This window comes from Pimephales promelas, chromosome 3 (genome assembly GCF_988280905.1).
Source record: "Pimephales promelas chromosome 3, fPimPro1.hap1.1, whole genome shotgun sequence".
NCBI classification, from domain to species: Eukaryota; Metazoa; Chordata; class Actinopteri; order Cypriniformes; family Leuciscidae; genus Pimephales; species Pimephales promelas.
The window spans coordinates 20,964,793-20,981,837 of NC_142771.1; the positions used below are offsets into that span (position 1 = coordinate 20,964,793).

General features: G+C 36.9%; 1 protein-coding gene across 1 annotated transcript in view; it reads right to left on the reverse strand.

Annotated features, from left to right (window-relative positions):
- Positions 1–5,133: 5,133 nt before the first annotated feature.
- The window catches only part of xylt1 (xylosyltransferase I), a 63,381-nt gene continuing 51,469 nt past the window's right edge, over positions 5,134–17,045 (reverse strand). Inside the window, exons 10-11 of the mRNA XM_039686283.2 lie at positions 14,305–14,638; positions 5,134–10,054 (exon numbers count right to left, since the gene is read on the reverse strand). Coding sequence (XP_039542217.2) covers positions 9,732–10,054; positions 14,305–14,638 — 657 coding nt within the window. The 3' untranslated portion in view covers positions 5,134–9,731. The remainder of the gene's footprint in view (positions 10,055–14,304; positions 14,639–17,045) is intronic.

Sequence of the window (17,045 nt, forward strand, 5' to 3'; positions counted from 1 at the left end):
TGGAGGCTCTAGACCCTTCCAGAGCTGAGATATTGAGATATTTATAATGGCATAAATGCTACGTGGGATCTCAATATCTCAGCTCTGGAAGGGTCTAGAGCCTCCATTTTTGCACTCAGGTCCAAGTCCCATGGTCCTCTATCAGAATCCAGAGTTTCAAGAAGATTGCAGGAAATTATTTTTTCGTACAAAAAAAAAAAAAAAAAAAAAAAAAAACCTAAAAAAAGGGTTAACACTGTCGTTTTTTTTTTTTTTGGGTCAAAATTTTGAGTTTCTCTGATCTTCTTGAAACTCTGGATTCTGATAGAGGGCCATGGGACTTGGACCTGAGTGCAAAAATGGAGGCTCTATGGCAACCAAGCGTCACTGGTGAGACAAAGGTGCAACGGACGGACGGCCAGATTACGTTTTGGCAGGGGAAAAACTGAAAATGTAATGAAAATGTAACAGAAGTTGTAGAAATGTAGTGGAGTAGAATGTATAATAATTGCTGCAAAATGTAACGAAGTAAAAGTAAAAAGTATGCGCTATTTATTCTACTTAAAGTAAAGTAAAGATACATGAAAAATGTACTTAAGTAAAGTAACAAAGTATTTGTACTTCGTTACATTCCACCACTGGTGGAAACGCATCCTAAAAGCTGTGACTTTCATTCAAACCCTGCAAGGAGCGCTGAACACGGAGTACTCCATCTCCACCGTGGTGGATGCAGTCTCAATGCACCTCTTGGTTGAGTAGGAAAGAGCCTCATTGTGCTTCACTTAAGTGTTGGCTCAGAGAAGGGGATTATGGGGTTGCCCTGTTTTCCTGTTGGTCCCTGAATGAATGAGCCTGATTTATCTTCCAGCTCTCTCAGTGTCTGTGCACTTTATTAGGATAGGTTAGTCACATGATTATGGATTGAACAATGAACTAACTAATGAACTAGGGAATTTTTTTTTGCCTGTAACGATAACTTAATACCCTTATTTCCATTTTTAAATCCCACTTGAAAACATCTTTTTAAAATGGCATATGTCATGTGATCTCCCTTTCTCAGTCTTTGTTTCCCGTTGGTATGAACTCTGATTTTATGCACTGTTATTATAGTTGTTAATTTTATCGATTTATTGCTGTACTGTTTTATTATGTTTTGTGAGGTGCCTAAAGGTGCCTATAAATAAAATTATTATTATTATATCAAATAATGTTGAAACTATAAATGTATTTTCTTTTTTTCTATCAGTGCAATTGTATATACAGTAATATACCTGCCATAAATCTTATTTTTCCAAAGTTTGCGTACTCTAAAACAAACTTTTCTTTTGGAGTCTTCCTTTTTAAGGTCAGATGTGGTTCAATTATTTCGGGATGTCAAAGTTTGATATTACAAAGACAAAATATTTTCTCTTAAATTAAACAATTGGATTGTATATTCTAAAGCCAAAACAAATTATTAAAATATAATCAGGAAAATATTGAATGTATTGTGGTTTGTAGGGCAAAAATTTGCTTTGAAAATCTTTTCCCCCCTCTTCAATTGTTCATGGACCTGATGTGAAGTGTGATATTAAAGACACATTTTTTCTCCTAAAATTAAATAATTGGATTTTATATGGTATTTAAGCATTATACTGTAATGAAGTTTTATATTATTACTGTACAAATTGTTAAATTATTATCTGGAAAATACGGAATTTGTATAAAGCACTTAATGCATTTCAATGCATCAATGTATTTCACAATAATTTGTTTCACATAAGCCTCAATGAGCAAACCCCTGGCTTATGTGAATGAACATCTTTGTCTGTTTCCCCCTCCACTACAAATACACAACTGAAGAAGAGTTGACGCCATCATCAGCCACGAAAGGACGAAAGGAAGGATATCAGCTGGCACGAGTGAGTGACCTCCCTCTGGGCGTGTGTACACCTTGTTAGGACTCCCATATCATTGTACATAATGTAGGGACAAACACTAGGTTGAAACCCTACTTCGCCTAGACAGCAAGTGTTCATGTTTTATTTTACTAACTGTGCCTCCCGCAGCTGCAAAAACGTTTAGACTCCATTTGAGTACAGACACCAAACACGCTCAAACTTGTTCTAAAAGAGATCAAAACTAAAGCCTGTTGCCCTAAACAGTCTCTCATTTAGAAGCACCTTGATTGTGGATTTGGCTGTGGTAGAGCCTCTGAACTTCACTTTAAAGTCAACAGACTACAGAGTCATCAGAGATGTCAGGACTTCAAAGCTCCACAGCAACTATGTAATAAAGTCTTCTTTATTAAAACATCTTCTGCCAAATTTGAAACTGTGCGACAGAGAAGCTACTATTACTATAAGACATGATTAAGACCCTTCCAGGCTTCACAAACAAGAGCTGCTCCAGATGCACCTAAAAACAAGCCATTAGCTTTGTGTATCAGGTCAAGTAAATTTAGCAAGTGGTCCTTGCACACAGGGACATGTGCAGTGTAAAGTGGTGTCTGTTCCCTTGTTTCAGGCTGAAAGCAATGGGCTCTCTGTAGAAGCAGAGCCCTTAGAGGTCGTGCATTAGTGTGTCGTGTTGGTGCTGCTGCACTCAGATGACCAAGACCTAATGGAAGCCTGGGACCATGGCGGCATACGCTACGACAGGGTGTCTAGAGACACATCCAGCTTGGCAGTCATCAGCGCAGTGAGAGAGACGGGCTTGGAAAGGGGGCTTGTGAGGGACACACACGCTGAGAGTCTGATGTGCTAAGTGCCCTTGTCCTCTGCCTCCACTGTGTAAAAGAGAGAATAACTTGGATTCTAGGAAGTAGTATACAGTAGATGCTTGTTTGCTTTCTGAGAAAAAATCTATTTAGTAAGTTTAATGTAAGTATACTTCCTGAACTATTGAACTTTTAAGAAATACAGAAATACATACTTATTATTTATGAGTAATATTAATATATACTATATATATATATATATATATATATATATATATATATATACACACTCACCTAAAAGATTATTAGGAACACCAGTTTAATTTCTCAATTATCTAATCAACCAATCACATGGCAGTTGCTTCAATGCATTTAGCGGTGTGGTCCTGGTCAAGACAATCTCCTGAACTCCAGAATGGGAAAGAAAGGGGATTTAAGCAATTTTGAGCATGGCATGGTTGTTGGTGCCAGACGCGCTAGTCTGAGTATTTCACAATCTGCTCAGTTACTGGAATTTTCACACACAACCATTTCTAGGGTTTACAAAGAATGGTGTGAAAAGGGAAAAAACATCCAGTATGTGGCAGTCCTGTGGACGAAAATGCCTTGTTGATGGTAGAGGTCGGAGAAGAATGGGCCGACTGATTCAAGCTGAGAGAAGAGCAACTTTGACTGAAATAACCACTCGTTACAAACGAAGTATGCAGCAAAACATTTGTGAAGACAGAACACGCATAACCTTGAGGCGGATGGGCTACAACAGCAGAAGACCCCACCGGGCACCACTCATCTCCACTACAAATAGGAAAAAGAGGCCACAATTTGCAAAAACTCATCAAAATTGGACAGTTGAAGACTGGAAAAATGTTGCCTGGTCTGATGAGTCTCGATTTCTGTTGAGACATTCAGATGGTAGAGTCAGAATTTGGCCTAAACAGAATGAGAACATGGATCCATCATGCCTTGTTACCATTGTGCAGGCTGGTGGTGGTGGTGTAATGGTGTGGGGATGTTTTCTTGGCACACTTTAGGCCACTTACTGCCAATCGGGCATCAATAACTTGTAGTCATCAAGTTACTTGTAGTCAGTTGAATGTCTGTTGGAGGACTAACAAAATAAAGTGTTAGCAGATATTAACCTAACAGTCTACTAATACTCTAATGACAGTTAGTTGACACGTAGTTGAAAAGTTACTTTTAGTTAGTAGAATGTCTAAAGTGGACTCGAAATAAAGTGTCCCCAAGAAATTGAACAGGTGTTCCTATTATAATATATATATATATGTGTGTGTGTGTGTGTGTATATATATATATATATATATATATATATATAATATATAATTATTTGTATTTATAATATCAATATTTAATGTTATTAATATTAAATTAAAAAGTAATATATAAGCAATATAAAAATGTTAAATATTAATATATTCTTTTTATATACATTAAAAATGAATAGATACTATAACAATATACTGTGTTGCTGTGATCAAAGTTGAATTTTCAGCACATGATCCTACAGAAATCATTCTAATATGATGCTCAAGAAACATCATTATTAACAATGTTGAAAACAGCAGTGCTGATATACTTTTATGAATAGAAATTTTAGATGAAATAACATTTATTTGAAAAAGAAATATTTTTTGTAACATTATAAATGTCATATTTACTGTCATTTTTGATGCATCCATGCTAAAAGCATTGATTAAAAAATAATATTAATAACTAATGAAGGTAATAATATTAATTGTAATTATGAACAAATAGTATGTTTTTTTTTTCCGGTAAGTAGTCATGTAATAAGAGGGAGAGATAATGTACAGGCTGGCCAATATTACAAAATAAACCCCTTCAGGATGATAACTTTGGACATCTTGCCAAGGATTGTACATCATTCCTTACATTAAAAATGACACGACTGTTTAAGAAAGCATATGTGAGTCCTAAAGCACAACTGGCAAGCTGCAGATGTAAGGTAGGAGTAGCAACAATTAAGTGCTAATATCAATATCTGTGTAGCCCAGCAGGATTACATCAGTATACACCGTCAAATCAGTGACCGACAGACTAAAAAGGGCCAGCTGTGTTGCCACGCTGCAGGTGAGACAGGTGTGTGCCATATGTAGTCGCTAATTAGACCTCCTTTTCCTATTCAGTAAGTCAGTGGATGTAGCACAAGATCGATGGGCTAAAAGTGGCTCTTTGATCCTGGATAGAGGGATGCAGGGAGTTCTGAAATCAGCCCCAGGGGACCACACACATCTTTAGGGACAGAGAGAGCGAGCGCAGAGCACCAGATTCTCATCGGCGTTAAAGAGCAGCGCTTCGCATGTCAGCTGCTTTATCTACTGCTAATGTGACTGTCTTAAGAAGTAGGAGCCTCACAGAGATGGTTCTCCTGCTGTGCGTTATTGGTGTGATATTCAAGAATCATATCTGATGAGGAGAAATAAGATGACAGAGAAGGTTTTTTTTTTATTCAAAAATTCAGTATGAAGAAAAGAACAGCAAAACCGAAAGAACATTGATACAGAAGGCATTTACAACAGCAGTTTTTTGGTTTTGTGGAGAAATACAGAGATGACATGTTCAATGCTTACAGAAACAAAGGTTGGGAACAACAGCTAAGGCACAGAGGTCCCCTCCGACTGAAGAGTTTAAATAAATTGTGCAACAGTTTGCTCAACAAAACATTCCAGCACAGAGAACGGCAATATGGCATGAGATTCTCTGAAAGGCAAAAATGTTCATTAAGAGCCGAACCACATACTCAGACTAGTACAGCCCTTCACAAACCCTTTCACATGATGGTCTACAGTGCCACTCAACACACCAACACCTGACCTACTTTGACGCTTCTTTTTAAAAACAATGTTATTTACAATACTTTATGAACATCAGTCCAGTATAAAATACTTTACATTGTCATTCCTACCAAAATAGCTATAGTACAGAAGAGATGTCGGAGTGATGTAGTAATAAATATCATTTTAATGTGAATGTTAGAATATAAATTTCAAATTGTAAGTAATGTGAAAGAAAGAGGTACGTATGTTGCTGTATTTGTGAGGTTAGATTCATCCATTACAGTGATATTAACGGGATAAAAATGAAACTTCTGTCATTATTTACAGATATTTTGTCTTTTTTTTTTTGTCTGTACAATGAAAATCAATGGGGTCCAATGTTGTATCTAAACCCGTTGACTTTCATCGCATGGAGAAAAATTTGATTTTTCAAAATATCTTCTTTTCTGCTCCATAGAATGACGTGAGGGTGAGTAAATCATGACAGGATTAAACATTTTTGCCTTTAAAGGTGAAGTGTCTAATTTGTGTAGCGACAAACAGCTGCAAATATTATTTGGCGTGTTTGACTTCATGCGGTGCTGGGCTTTGCGATCAGCGTAAGAGCGATTCGAGAGCAATCGGCTGGCTGTTTATTCTGCACCTTCAGTTCCACCTATACTAACAAATTCATGTTTTTTTTTAACAATACATTTTTTTTATATAATATGCCTCTGTTTTTAACTCCTCTGACTCGTTTGTCGGTTAAAGTCGAACACAACCTACTGTCTTAGGTCATGCCCCATCTCGCAATGTTCTGAAACAAGTAGCCCAGCCCCAAACTCGCACAACTGCTTGAGCCAGAAGCAAACATGTTGAACGGCTCAAACAAACAGGGCTGTGTGTGTTTCCCAAAAATATCGAAAGGTCTCTACGATCAACTTAGGCTTACAACGCTTTTGGGAAACGCAGCCCAGAGCAGTTCTAGAAAAGCCAGTGTTTGCACTCACTGGGAAGCATTTGCACACTAAACTGGAACAGTAGAAAGTATTTTAAAATTGGAATAAAATAAAACTCTTCACCTTTAAAAGTAAAATGGTTCTTAACATTAATATTCAGCTATCCAGTGGCTGAATCCTCACATATCAACAAGCCAAGATTGTAAGTCAATGAGATGTATGTGAATAGATAACTTCATTTAATTTCTCTTTTAAGAATATCAAATAATTTGCACTTTCACACGTACAGTACGGATGTAACACCACTTAGACAAGCATTAGACGCTCTATTAAAAAATCTAATTAACAATGCATTCAAATTTCTCACCCCGCTGGGAACATATGAATGACAAGAGTGCTTTATTGAAAATTTAAGGTCGCATCCACCTTTGGGTCACATGACGGCAATGACATTTCACTGTTTGCGCAGCCCGGGCGGGACGCCATCTCTATGAGGACCAGATAACAATCAGATTGCATACAAAGTGATGGCTAGGCCAGGGTCACAGAGTCCCAGAGGAGACACGCTCCTCAAATGAGAGAGCGCAACAAGCCACACTGGCCCAGTTTAAATATAGTGTCGTACATTTGCAATGTAGAAACATAAAAGGTTTGTAAAAACAGAGAAAATGTTGGTCCAATGCAAACTGTAGAGTCCAGCAAGCTTGCAATCTTCCTCACTAAAAATACATCTCAGTCAGACCTGAGAGGCCACCCTATCATTATTATGGATGCGAGTAATCCGGACAGCCCGATCTGGAAAATGTGACATCCGAATGGCGTACGTGCAGGAGAAAGCGTTTGAGGCAGCCTCCAAGCTACTGAGCCCAGGAACTTCGAAACTGCTCTGATGCTATACCAGCCAGTCCAACCGACGTCCGTTTTCGTTCGTTTGAGCAATATATGGCAAATTACCAAACACTGGCTCATATAAAAAGACGAGAACAGAGAAAATGAGAAGCAACATGACTGGAATCTCAGTTCTTGAGGTCAATCCAGTTAGTTTCCTGCTCAAAGTTTATGAAACAGATGAACAGATGGACCTCAGGTGGAGGGGCGGAAAGGTCTTTACCAACGCCCGTACTAGTACCGCATCTTGTGTTTATAATTGTAATATGGTTGGGATTATAGCCTTTGTAAATAAAGGCAGCTTGTTTACAAAAGGTATTGAATGAGCTGCAAAAACAGCATATAGACATTAGTCATTGACTAAAAAAATATCTATTTCATTTATATAAACATGAATAAATAGCCAACTTACAACCCTCAGCTAACCAGTACCTTTGTTCAGGGAAAAGGAAAAAAAAAAATATAAAACAATAAAAAGATGAAGAAATTACATATTTTCTGTGGTGTGCCAGCACAGCTGGCACCTTCCATTTCAAGTTTCAAGAGCCTGAAGAGGAAACAGCATACAGACAGAACGACGCTTCAGACACTTCGCAAGCTACTCTACACTCCCTCACTTCAAAAATTGTGGCCCAGTATCATGCAAGTTTCTATCGCTCCACAGAACCCTATCCCAAAGCGATTCAACCAACTGAAAGAACCTTCAGTGAGTACTCTATTTGATGCCCGATTAGAAATATTAGTATACAGACATAGACATAATTGCTTTATGATGTTTGTTCTGTTGAATAGACGGCAACTACTTTTAATTTACAGTACCGTAGAGAAGTTTGGGGTATTTATTTTTTTTGAAAGAAATACTTTTATTTGGTAAAGACACATTAAATTGATTAAAAGTGACAATAAAGACATTTATAATGCGTGTAAATATTTCTATTACAAATAAATGCTCTTCTTTTGATCTTTCGATTCATTAAAATATTTTTTCAAGTTTTCCACAAATATCAGAAATGTTTCATATTAGAAAGATTTCGAAAGGATCATGTGACACTGATGACGAGTGAAAATCCAGAATTGACAAAGTATCAATTTAAATGGTTTTATTCATTATTTATAATAGTTCATTTATTTTCAATGATTATTTTTAATCTGTAATAATATTACACAATATTTCAGTTTTTTCTGTTGTTTTTTTTTTTTGCAAAAGAGAAATTTCAAAAACATTAAAAAAAGTAACCCAAAATCAACCCCAAACTTTTGAATGATAGTGTATATCGCGTAACACATTATATAACCAAAGCTGCAAATGCTCACATTAAACATTTCCTGTTCTGTTTCCAGTTAGCTTACAAACTCTCCAGCATGCTAGCTCTACATATGTCTGGCCTATAAGCCTTCTAGCATACTTCAGACTTATTAGACTGGTAGGTTACCATACACTAGCTGATCAGTCTGCTAGTTTAGCATACTATTACATTTTTAGCTAAGCATAATGCTAAGTTAGCCTAGCAAAGCCCAGCTAGCCTAGCGTACTTGCAACCACCAATTCTTTGTACTATTTCTTATTTGTATCTACCATTTTAGGCTTCTAGTATAACCAAAATAAAGGACAATTTTTATTATACAGAAGAGGATAACGCGAACCACTTTTGAACAGGCATTACAAACTGCTACCTCTCTGCCTCCAAAGACAATAGGATTCTGTGGAGTTTGACATCTTGCATGGTATTGGATCACCTCTTCTTTTCAAAAACTCAATTTTTGTTCTAAACAGACGCTTTTCAACCAATAACTTATTAAACCTAAAACTAATTAGGAGACTTATAAGGGATTTATAAGGCTTTAAATGGCATTTGATCCAGTGAAAAGCTTATAGAAGTGACATATTTTTCTGAAAACTAAAAGAAACCAGCAATGTTGTGCTAAACACAATTATATATGATCTGAAACACTGGTTTTAATAAGTAAGGTTAAGTTTGAAAAACACATTCCATCTTTCACGGTTGGTGAAAGTGTGTTTGATTTGAAATATAGAGGCTTACTATACAAATCTCCCTTTTGGTCTTAGGTCCTTTCTGTGCTTAATATCCCAATCCCAGCAATCAGTCGTAACACCTACACATAGGCATCACCTGCTAAGTCCAGTTGACAAAGATTCAATCACAGTAATTAAAATAAATAAAATATAGAGAAGCCTGACAGCACTCACATCGCTAGAGATTGAGATAGCCAGAGGGTGCACATTTTTAAAATGATCTTTAAAAACTTCCCAGCGTACACTTTCTTGGGCCGTGTCTTGCGTTTAAGAAAGGTCCGTTCTGCTCATGTTCACACGAGCGATGCTGGAAAATAAATAATAGAAACAAAATGGCCTAAGAAATGAAAGAAGGCGAGTCTTCAGGGCAGTGAATGCTGCTACCTGATTCGTCCGTTGGTTTTAGGTGGGCCCAGGTGGGACTTTGGGTCCGGGCTGAGAGAGCTCCACACCGTTTCCCTGCAAGTCTGCATGACTGAACAGCCACTGGGGCCTGTTGAACACACGTCCACAGCTGACCACACGTCGCCCAGTAGACTGTCCACCCATTTCTCCAGCTCAGACCCCGTAAGCTCTGCGTTGTGCTCGGCTGCCTCTACCTGACCCAAGTGGACCGGGATGTTGAGGATGGGGTTCAGGCCGTGGAAACTCTGCTCCATATAGCTGTTCTTGGCCGGCCCGTTGTGCGTTCTTAAAGCATCCTCTGTGAGAGAGAAGAAAAAAGTTTTTTTTTTTCCACAAGTAGCATAAGCATTTAATGCAAGCGAAGCAAAACTGGGATTATGACAGAATTTGCTGGAACCTTTTACATTTTTAGACATGAAAAATAAAATACAATCTTCCTGATTTAATTTTGGGGGGGGCAGATGACTCAAGAACATTTTCTTTAGTTAAGTGTGTTGTCAGTAATAAACAATGCTGTTTATACCTGGAAAAGAGAAAGTATTTTAACATCCATTAGCTTTGTTTTGTTTGTGCTTAGAGTTATCTGCCATGTGTGGACGAGGTTGTTTTTGTGAGGGTAAAAATCTACTTAATAATACTAATAAATCCAATGTTATTTTAGTATTATTTTAGTGCAGTCAACATGAAAGATATAGTTCACTTTGAAATTAATTGTTATAACTTATTAAACCTAAAACTAATTAGGAGACTTATAAGGGATTTATAAGGCTTTAAATGGCATTTGATCCAGTGAAAAGCTTATATTTTTAGTATTTTTTCTTCAAGGGCATCCAAGATGTAGGTGTCTTTTTCCACAGTAGTTTTAATTTTGATATTTTTAGGTCAGATATTGTCTCCCAGTCATATAATACAGCTCTATGGTCACCACCTCACAGAGAATTCCAAATTAAACATGATTTAATGACTCGTAAATGCAAGTAAACACATTGATGGCCTAAGACTTTGAGATGGTGACCATAGACCTGCATTATATGACTGACAGACAAGAACGGTTGGACCTAAAACTATCAAAATTGAAACCACTGCGGAAAACAAAGACACCTACATGTTGGATGCCCTTGAGGTAAGCTAAAAAATACCAAAAATTAATTTCAAAGTGAACTATCACTTTAACGTATGAGATTAATGTTTTCCAGTTTAACGCATTACAAATATTTAACGCAATTAAAGCAGCATCCATTTTGCCTGTCATACTTTGGGTTGCATTACATTCTATGATCATGCTCTTATTCATGCAAAAGCTTTTAAACCATTCAAGCACGACAAGACAAAAGAGAATGCACCGTCTCTCAGTTTTGTCGATTATCCTCATTAGAGTAGTCTTAAATTAGTTAAATAAACGTAAAGAGTTGTGAGAAAATGAAATGCATGTTAAATCTGCCAGGTCTTAAAGTGACAGAAGCCACTAATTCTCTCTGTTATTAAAGTTACTCGAAGAACAAAGGTAAAAGAGAAAATCACGCACTGCTCTTGACTAAAGAACTTTTGTAGCTTTAATAAGCTTTTGTAGCTTTAATAAGCTTTATTTTTAATAAGCTTTAATTTATAATGTATGCAGTGCAGACTGTTGATAACTTTTATTCAATTTCTGTGCATTTCACAGGGCACAGGTAAATATGACATGTATTAAGGGTTTATAGCATTATATATATTATTATGTTTATTATGTTACATTATATGGGAGTATTTTTTTAAGTTAATTTAAATTAAAAATTGTTTAATTTTTTGTAGCCTAATAAATTACACTGTACTGTTGAATGGCTATAATTAATTTTTAAAATTTGGGATTTTCATCACATCAGTAGCTAGTATCATACTGGCCTTCATTCATAAAAATATGTTTAAACAAGTGTTTAAAATATAATTTATGTTATTTAGAGATTCATTTGAAAATTAACTGTGAAATTATAGCATTATAAAATACACTAACAAACGTAAGTGTTTTAATAGAAATTGATCACATAAAAATGTGTTTAATCCAGTAAATTTGTTATCGATTGACAGCAGTATATTATTTATATACTATTATAGTCTTTTAAATTAGCTTTTATTTTCATATCATCAAATTTTATTTAATTTTAGTTTTGATAATTATGTACTTTTATTTTAAATGTTCAGAGAAGATGCATTCAATTGATCAAAAGTGAATTTTGATGATAAATCAAGGACTCTCCAGACACATGATGCCTCTTAACATCTACGGCTTAGTATAAAAGAACAGTTTCAGTTTAAATATATTCAGTTTCTTTTGGAGGGATAAAATAATTTATACAGCTGGGATTTATAAAATCTCTATCAAAATTGCATAAAATCTATCATTTTTATTTAAATATTAAATACTGTACATCTTCACATATAAACCAGACTACAAGCTTGCAGTACATCCAACAGCTAAAAACAGCTCATTTAGCTGTGAGGAAGGACACATCGGCCCTGGAGGTAAAGCTGCAAATTCCTCAGGCTCCTCACACTTCTCTCTCCAGCCGCCCTTCACAGATCGCCCTCTGTCTCTTCCTGACCTCTCTCTCTCCAGGTTTGCCCACCTCTCCCTTCCCAGTCCCTCTCCTCCCTTCTGTAACATTCCATTTCACGCTCGCCAGGAAGTGCGTGGACAGACAAGCGTCGTTGCTTACAGCGTACCGACCAAACTTGGCCGCATAAACCCACTCCATAAACTTTTATTAGCTGAGGGTGCAGAAGCACGGCGAGCGAAAAGACTCGGTGCCTGCCATAGACATTAATCATGGGACAGTCTGGTAAATCATGTGCGTTTATCACCCGCCCATTCCCACGACACACGCGCGTCGAGCCGCAATCACAACCTCTCCCTCATTAGGAGCGTTTTGAGGACAGATCCGCTGATGACCGCACACCATGCTTAGAATTAAAAAATGTCCCCTTAATGGGCTAGAGATACCAATCGTGGCCCCTGCACAGTAATCTTTTTGAGTTTATTCCAATGAAAGGTGACCCGGTGTGGTGTATTACTCATTCGTGTCTGTGAGCTGGGACTATTTATAGGCAACCAAGCGGCCCAGGCACATAGCTAGATGTGAAGGCAGAAAGTGCCTTTGAAAGCAGGGGGTGGGATGACCTTAAAAAGGTTGAGGCAGTTTAATATACAGTGTACCGTAGTGTCAGACTATAGTCTTCAAAAAGAGCATGCAAAACGCTAGAGGATTAGTCATTACATCTGGAGAAAGGAGCGGTTTTTTTTTTCATTCCGTTTTAAATATATACAAGCTTGCGAGAACACATAAATCAAAGCTTCAAATGTATTCTGAACTGCATTTTCTCAAGTGATATGCTATGCTAGGACATGCAGTTTGCACATTGGAAAATGTGAAGTATTTCACATTTTTTCAGCTATGAGTTGTCAGGAGAAAAAAAAAAAAGAGAAATTATTTTTCCACATTGGCTTAAGGGACTGATTACACCCAGTCACTTTTCTCTGCATTTTCATCGGATAGCTATCGGATCATTAAAAGACCAAGTGTAAATGCCCTCTGAAATGCTTTCGAGACTTATTTAAATCTGATCACTCAAAGCACTTTAGGAGGTGGTTAGACGCATTACGAACGAAACTGAACAATTATAGATGCATCTGATTTTTGAAGCCACATATGTAAATTTTACTTCTCCTAAAATGTAAAAAGGGAAAAAAAGGTGTGTGAGTGTGTGGTATCATACGCTCCCAGTAGCCAGATATGACAACACTACTGCAACATGCAACAACATCGCCACAGATGAGTAGCTGAGTATCTCTTCACAAGCCGACGTGCAAACTGCAGCAAATGAAACTGAAAGTGGCACCAAATTATCTTACCAGTGTTGATGCTGTTTGTTTTTCTCTTCCTGAAATCTTTGAACTTGAAATTAACTGATGATAAATAAAATCCAGTGCATATCTGTTGCCTCTACTGCCATGAACTCCACTGAATTTGCATATAGCACAGGAATTGAACATCAGGTTTATAATTGTTTTGGGGAGACATTTATGTGTTCAAGTGTAAATGGAGTTTCAGTATTTTTGTTATGCGCTTTTGCTATTTTTTATTAATTCGTTTAATTTTTTTTTTTAAATATATAGCTTAATTTTAGTTCAAATAAAATGTTTAGTTCAAATTAAGTTTCCAAGTTAATATTTTTAATTGTTGTTTTAGTTTTTTGAAGTGAATGTTTTTTATCTAATATTTATATAGCTTTAGCTTTAACTTCATTTCAAGTAATGCAAATCATTTTTAACAGTTTTAGTTTCAGTTATCAAAAACAACATTTGTGTAAACAGCATTGAGAAGTTTGATTGAATTATTTAAGGGGATTGTTCGTTCAAATGATTAAAAAAAGAAGGTTGTCTTCTTTTTTAGTAAAATGTTGTTTATCACCATGCTTTCAATTAAGCTACAGTATATAAATTCTATCAAATTCTGTAGAGTTTATATTTCCGAAATATCTTCTACCTAACAAAAGGCAAGCTCTTACTCTCACCTTGGCGTATAGGCAGGTGTTTGTGGTGGGTAAGGGGAGTGATGAGAAAGCGCGTCTCTGCCACGGGGCTCCAGCGATGCAGCACACGTACGGTCCACATGCCGGGCCGCAGAGGCAGGTTCAGTGGAGGCCTGTAGTGTGTGAATTCAGCACTGGCGTCGATCAGGATATCGTAGGTGGCAGCGATGACATTGGTGGGGTCAATCCACACCACAGTCACGGTCACATTTGACCCTTTCCCCCATTTCTGCATTCCCACAGGTTCATCCATGGGTCCCATCAATTTACCAAAGTTCCGAAATATCCTTTCCTTAGCATCCCAGTCTGTTCCAATCTGATGTATAAGAGAAAAGACATAAGAACAGATATATAGGACATTTAATCTGATTAGAAAGTCAAGAGAAGTAGCCTAATGTACCACAACAGTCCTATAAGTTAGACTCAAGTACCCCTTTAAGTATCAAGTAACTGTTTCCATTCTCTCCAGACATCATTTCACTTCAAAATGAATGCTAATAAAGTGACTTTTAAATAATTCATCAAACAGTTTATACGGTTGGTGAACAACAGATCAAGTAACGCATATAATCCCATACCCTACTGTTTAAATGTCTGGGGTCAGTAAGATGTTTTGAAAATAATTTTGGAAGAAGCCTCTTATGCTCACCAAGGCTGCTCACTTAAAATAACTGTTGTTTATATAGATTTAAAGTGTAATTTATTCCTGTGATGCAAAGCTGAATTTTCAGCATCATTACTTCAGTCATCAGGGTCACATAATGAAGAAATCAATACGCTGATTTGCTGCTCAAGAAACATTTCTTATTCTCAATGTCAATTTTTTTTCAGGATTCTTTGATGAAAGTTCAAAAAACATATTATATTCTTATATAAATATATTACAATTGTTTTTTTATATTATTGTATGTTATCTATTACATTGTTCTATTATATTTATCATAACATGTTAAGGGTTAAAACTGTTTTCAACATGTTTTTTATAGGTACACCCCTGGAACCTGCCAGCATACAGTACTACCCCTTGGGGTCCATATACCCCTGGTTGGGAATCACTGATCTAGAGCAAAGTTGGAGAGGCAGAAACACTAAAAGAGAAGACAAATGAGTAAGAGAATGAGAAAGAAGGCAAGTGAGAGAGGATGAGAACAGAGTCCCGGGGGTCTGAGACAGTGTGTGTCGCTGTTGATGCAGAGATGTGTCAGTTCACCCCTTTCAGACACTGCACAGGCCTTCATTGGTATGGAAGCTGAACAAACTTGAAATTCAGTCCCCTAAGAAACCAGAGTAACGGGACGCCTGAGCACTGTACCAGTAGCACCCTAAGAGAGGCATGCAAATGGATATACAGCCAAATGAATTGCACAAGATCCCATCGTAAGTAAACAGATGGCACCAATTGGGCCAACTGAGATGAGCATAATTGCATCAAACGATCAACAGTGCCCAGTGTAATGTTTCTCCCACTGTGAGGTAATTTGACTAGTGGGATGGGGGGAGGTGGCAGCTTAAAGCCATCAAACGCTAGCTGCCTCCAGCCACTCTCAGAAACTACATCAATACCGAAGATGTGACCTACAGCAGGAGTCTCTTTACGGTTGACTAGCCCCAAATCCCTCCCCCGGCCGTGCCCGTACCTCAGTAAAACACGGCAAATCAATTTGATCATTCTGTTTGGAAGACGCCTGAGACCCAGCTGGACTTGGTTTAAGCACTTTACAGCTCTGCTGTCTTGTCTATGGGAGTTCACCCAAAGGATGGATGATGGGTACTATAATGCTTTTAGGCAGACTCCAACATTAACTTTTTGCTACACAGATGAATTTAGAAGGTTACAAGCCAAAAATGTGTATTTATAATATGTATGATATATATTTATTTAGTGGTTGATAAGATTTTTTATTGCTTTTGAAAGAAGTCTCTTTTTTTATTTCAAATCAAACATACTGTAAAAACAGTAATATTGTGAACTAATATTCCAACTTAAAATTTGTTTTTAAACTTAAATGCAATCCAATATATATTTTTTATTTTAAAATGTCATTCATTACTGCAATGGGAAAGCTACGTTTTACGAACAGCCATTACTCGTGTCTTCAGAATAAATAAAAACATATCTGAGAAATTGCATGCATCACAAAACAAATAATACTTCTTAAATTGATTATTATTCGAAATATTATAACTCAAATATATTTTTAGATATTTAAAAAAAAACAAAAACATATCAGCAAGTTACATATCTTCATATCCTGTTTTAAGTCATCTATATGCTTCTAACTCTAGTGTCTGGAGCTGAACATGTACCCTTGGCTTCCAACAGATAAACTGAGAGCAGTTCAGCGTGAAGTCATTATTTTATCCCCATACTCGTGGCAGACAAATCACTGATTACGCCAAAGGGCAAGATGACAGGTATGGCTGTGCCTGACAGCTAAATCAATGAAGAACGTCTGAATTATTGGTTGTTTAACGGAGTATGTCAAGCGCAATGTGCAGCAGTGTAAGATTGACAATAATATTCGGAGGTCAATATTCTTAGCAATGCATACATTCTGAGGGTAGTGTGGGGGGCCATTCTGCACATATAGACTGCCAGGACATTTTTACTGCAGTGAGCCAGAACAAAATAAGCATTGTCTTAAAACTTTTATTCATGAACAACAGCATGACGACAGTTAGTTCGTAAATAAAAATGACCAACAGAGGACACATAAACGTGC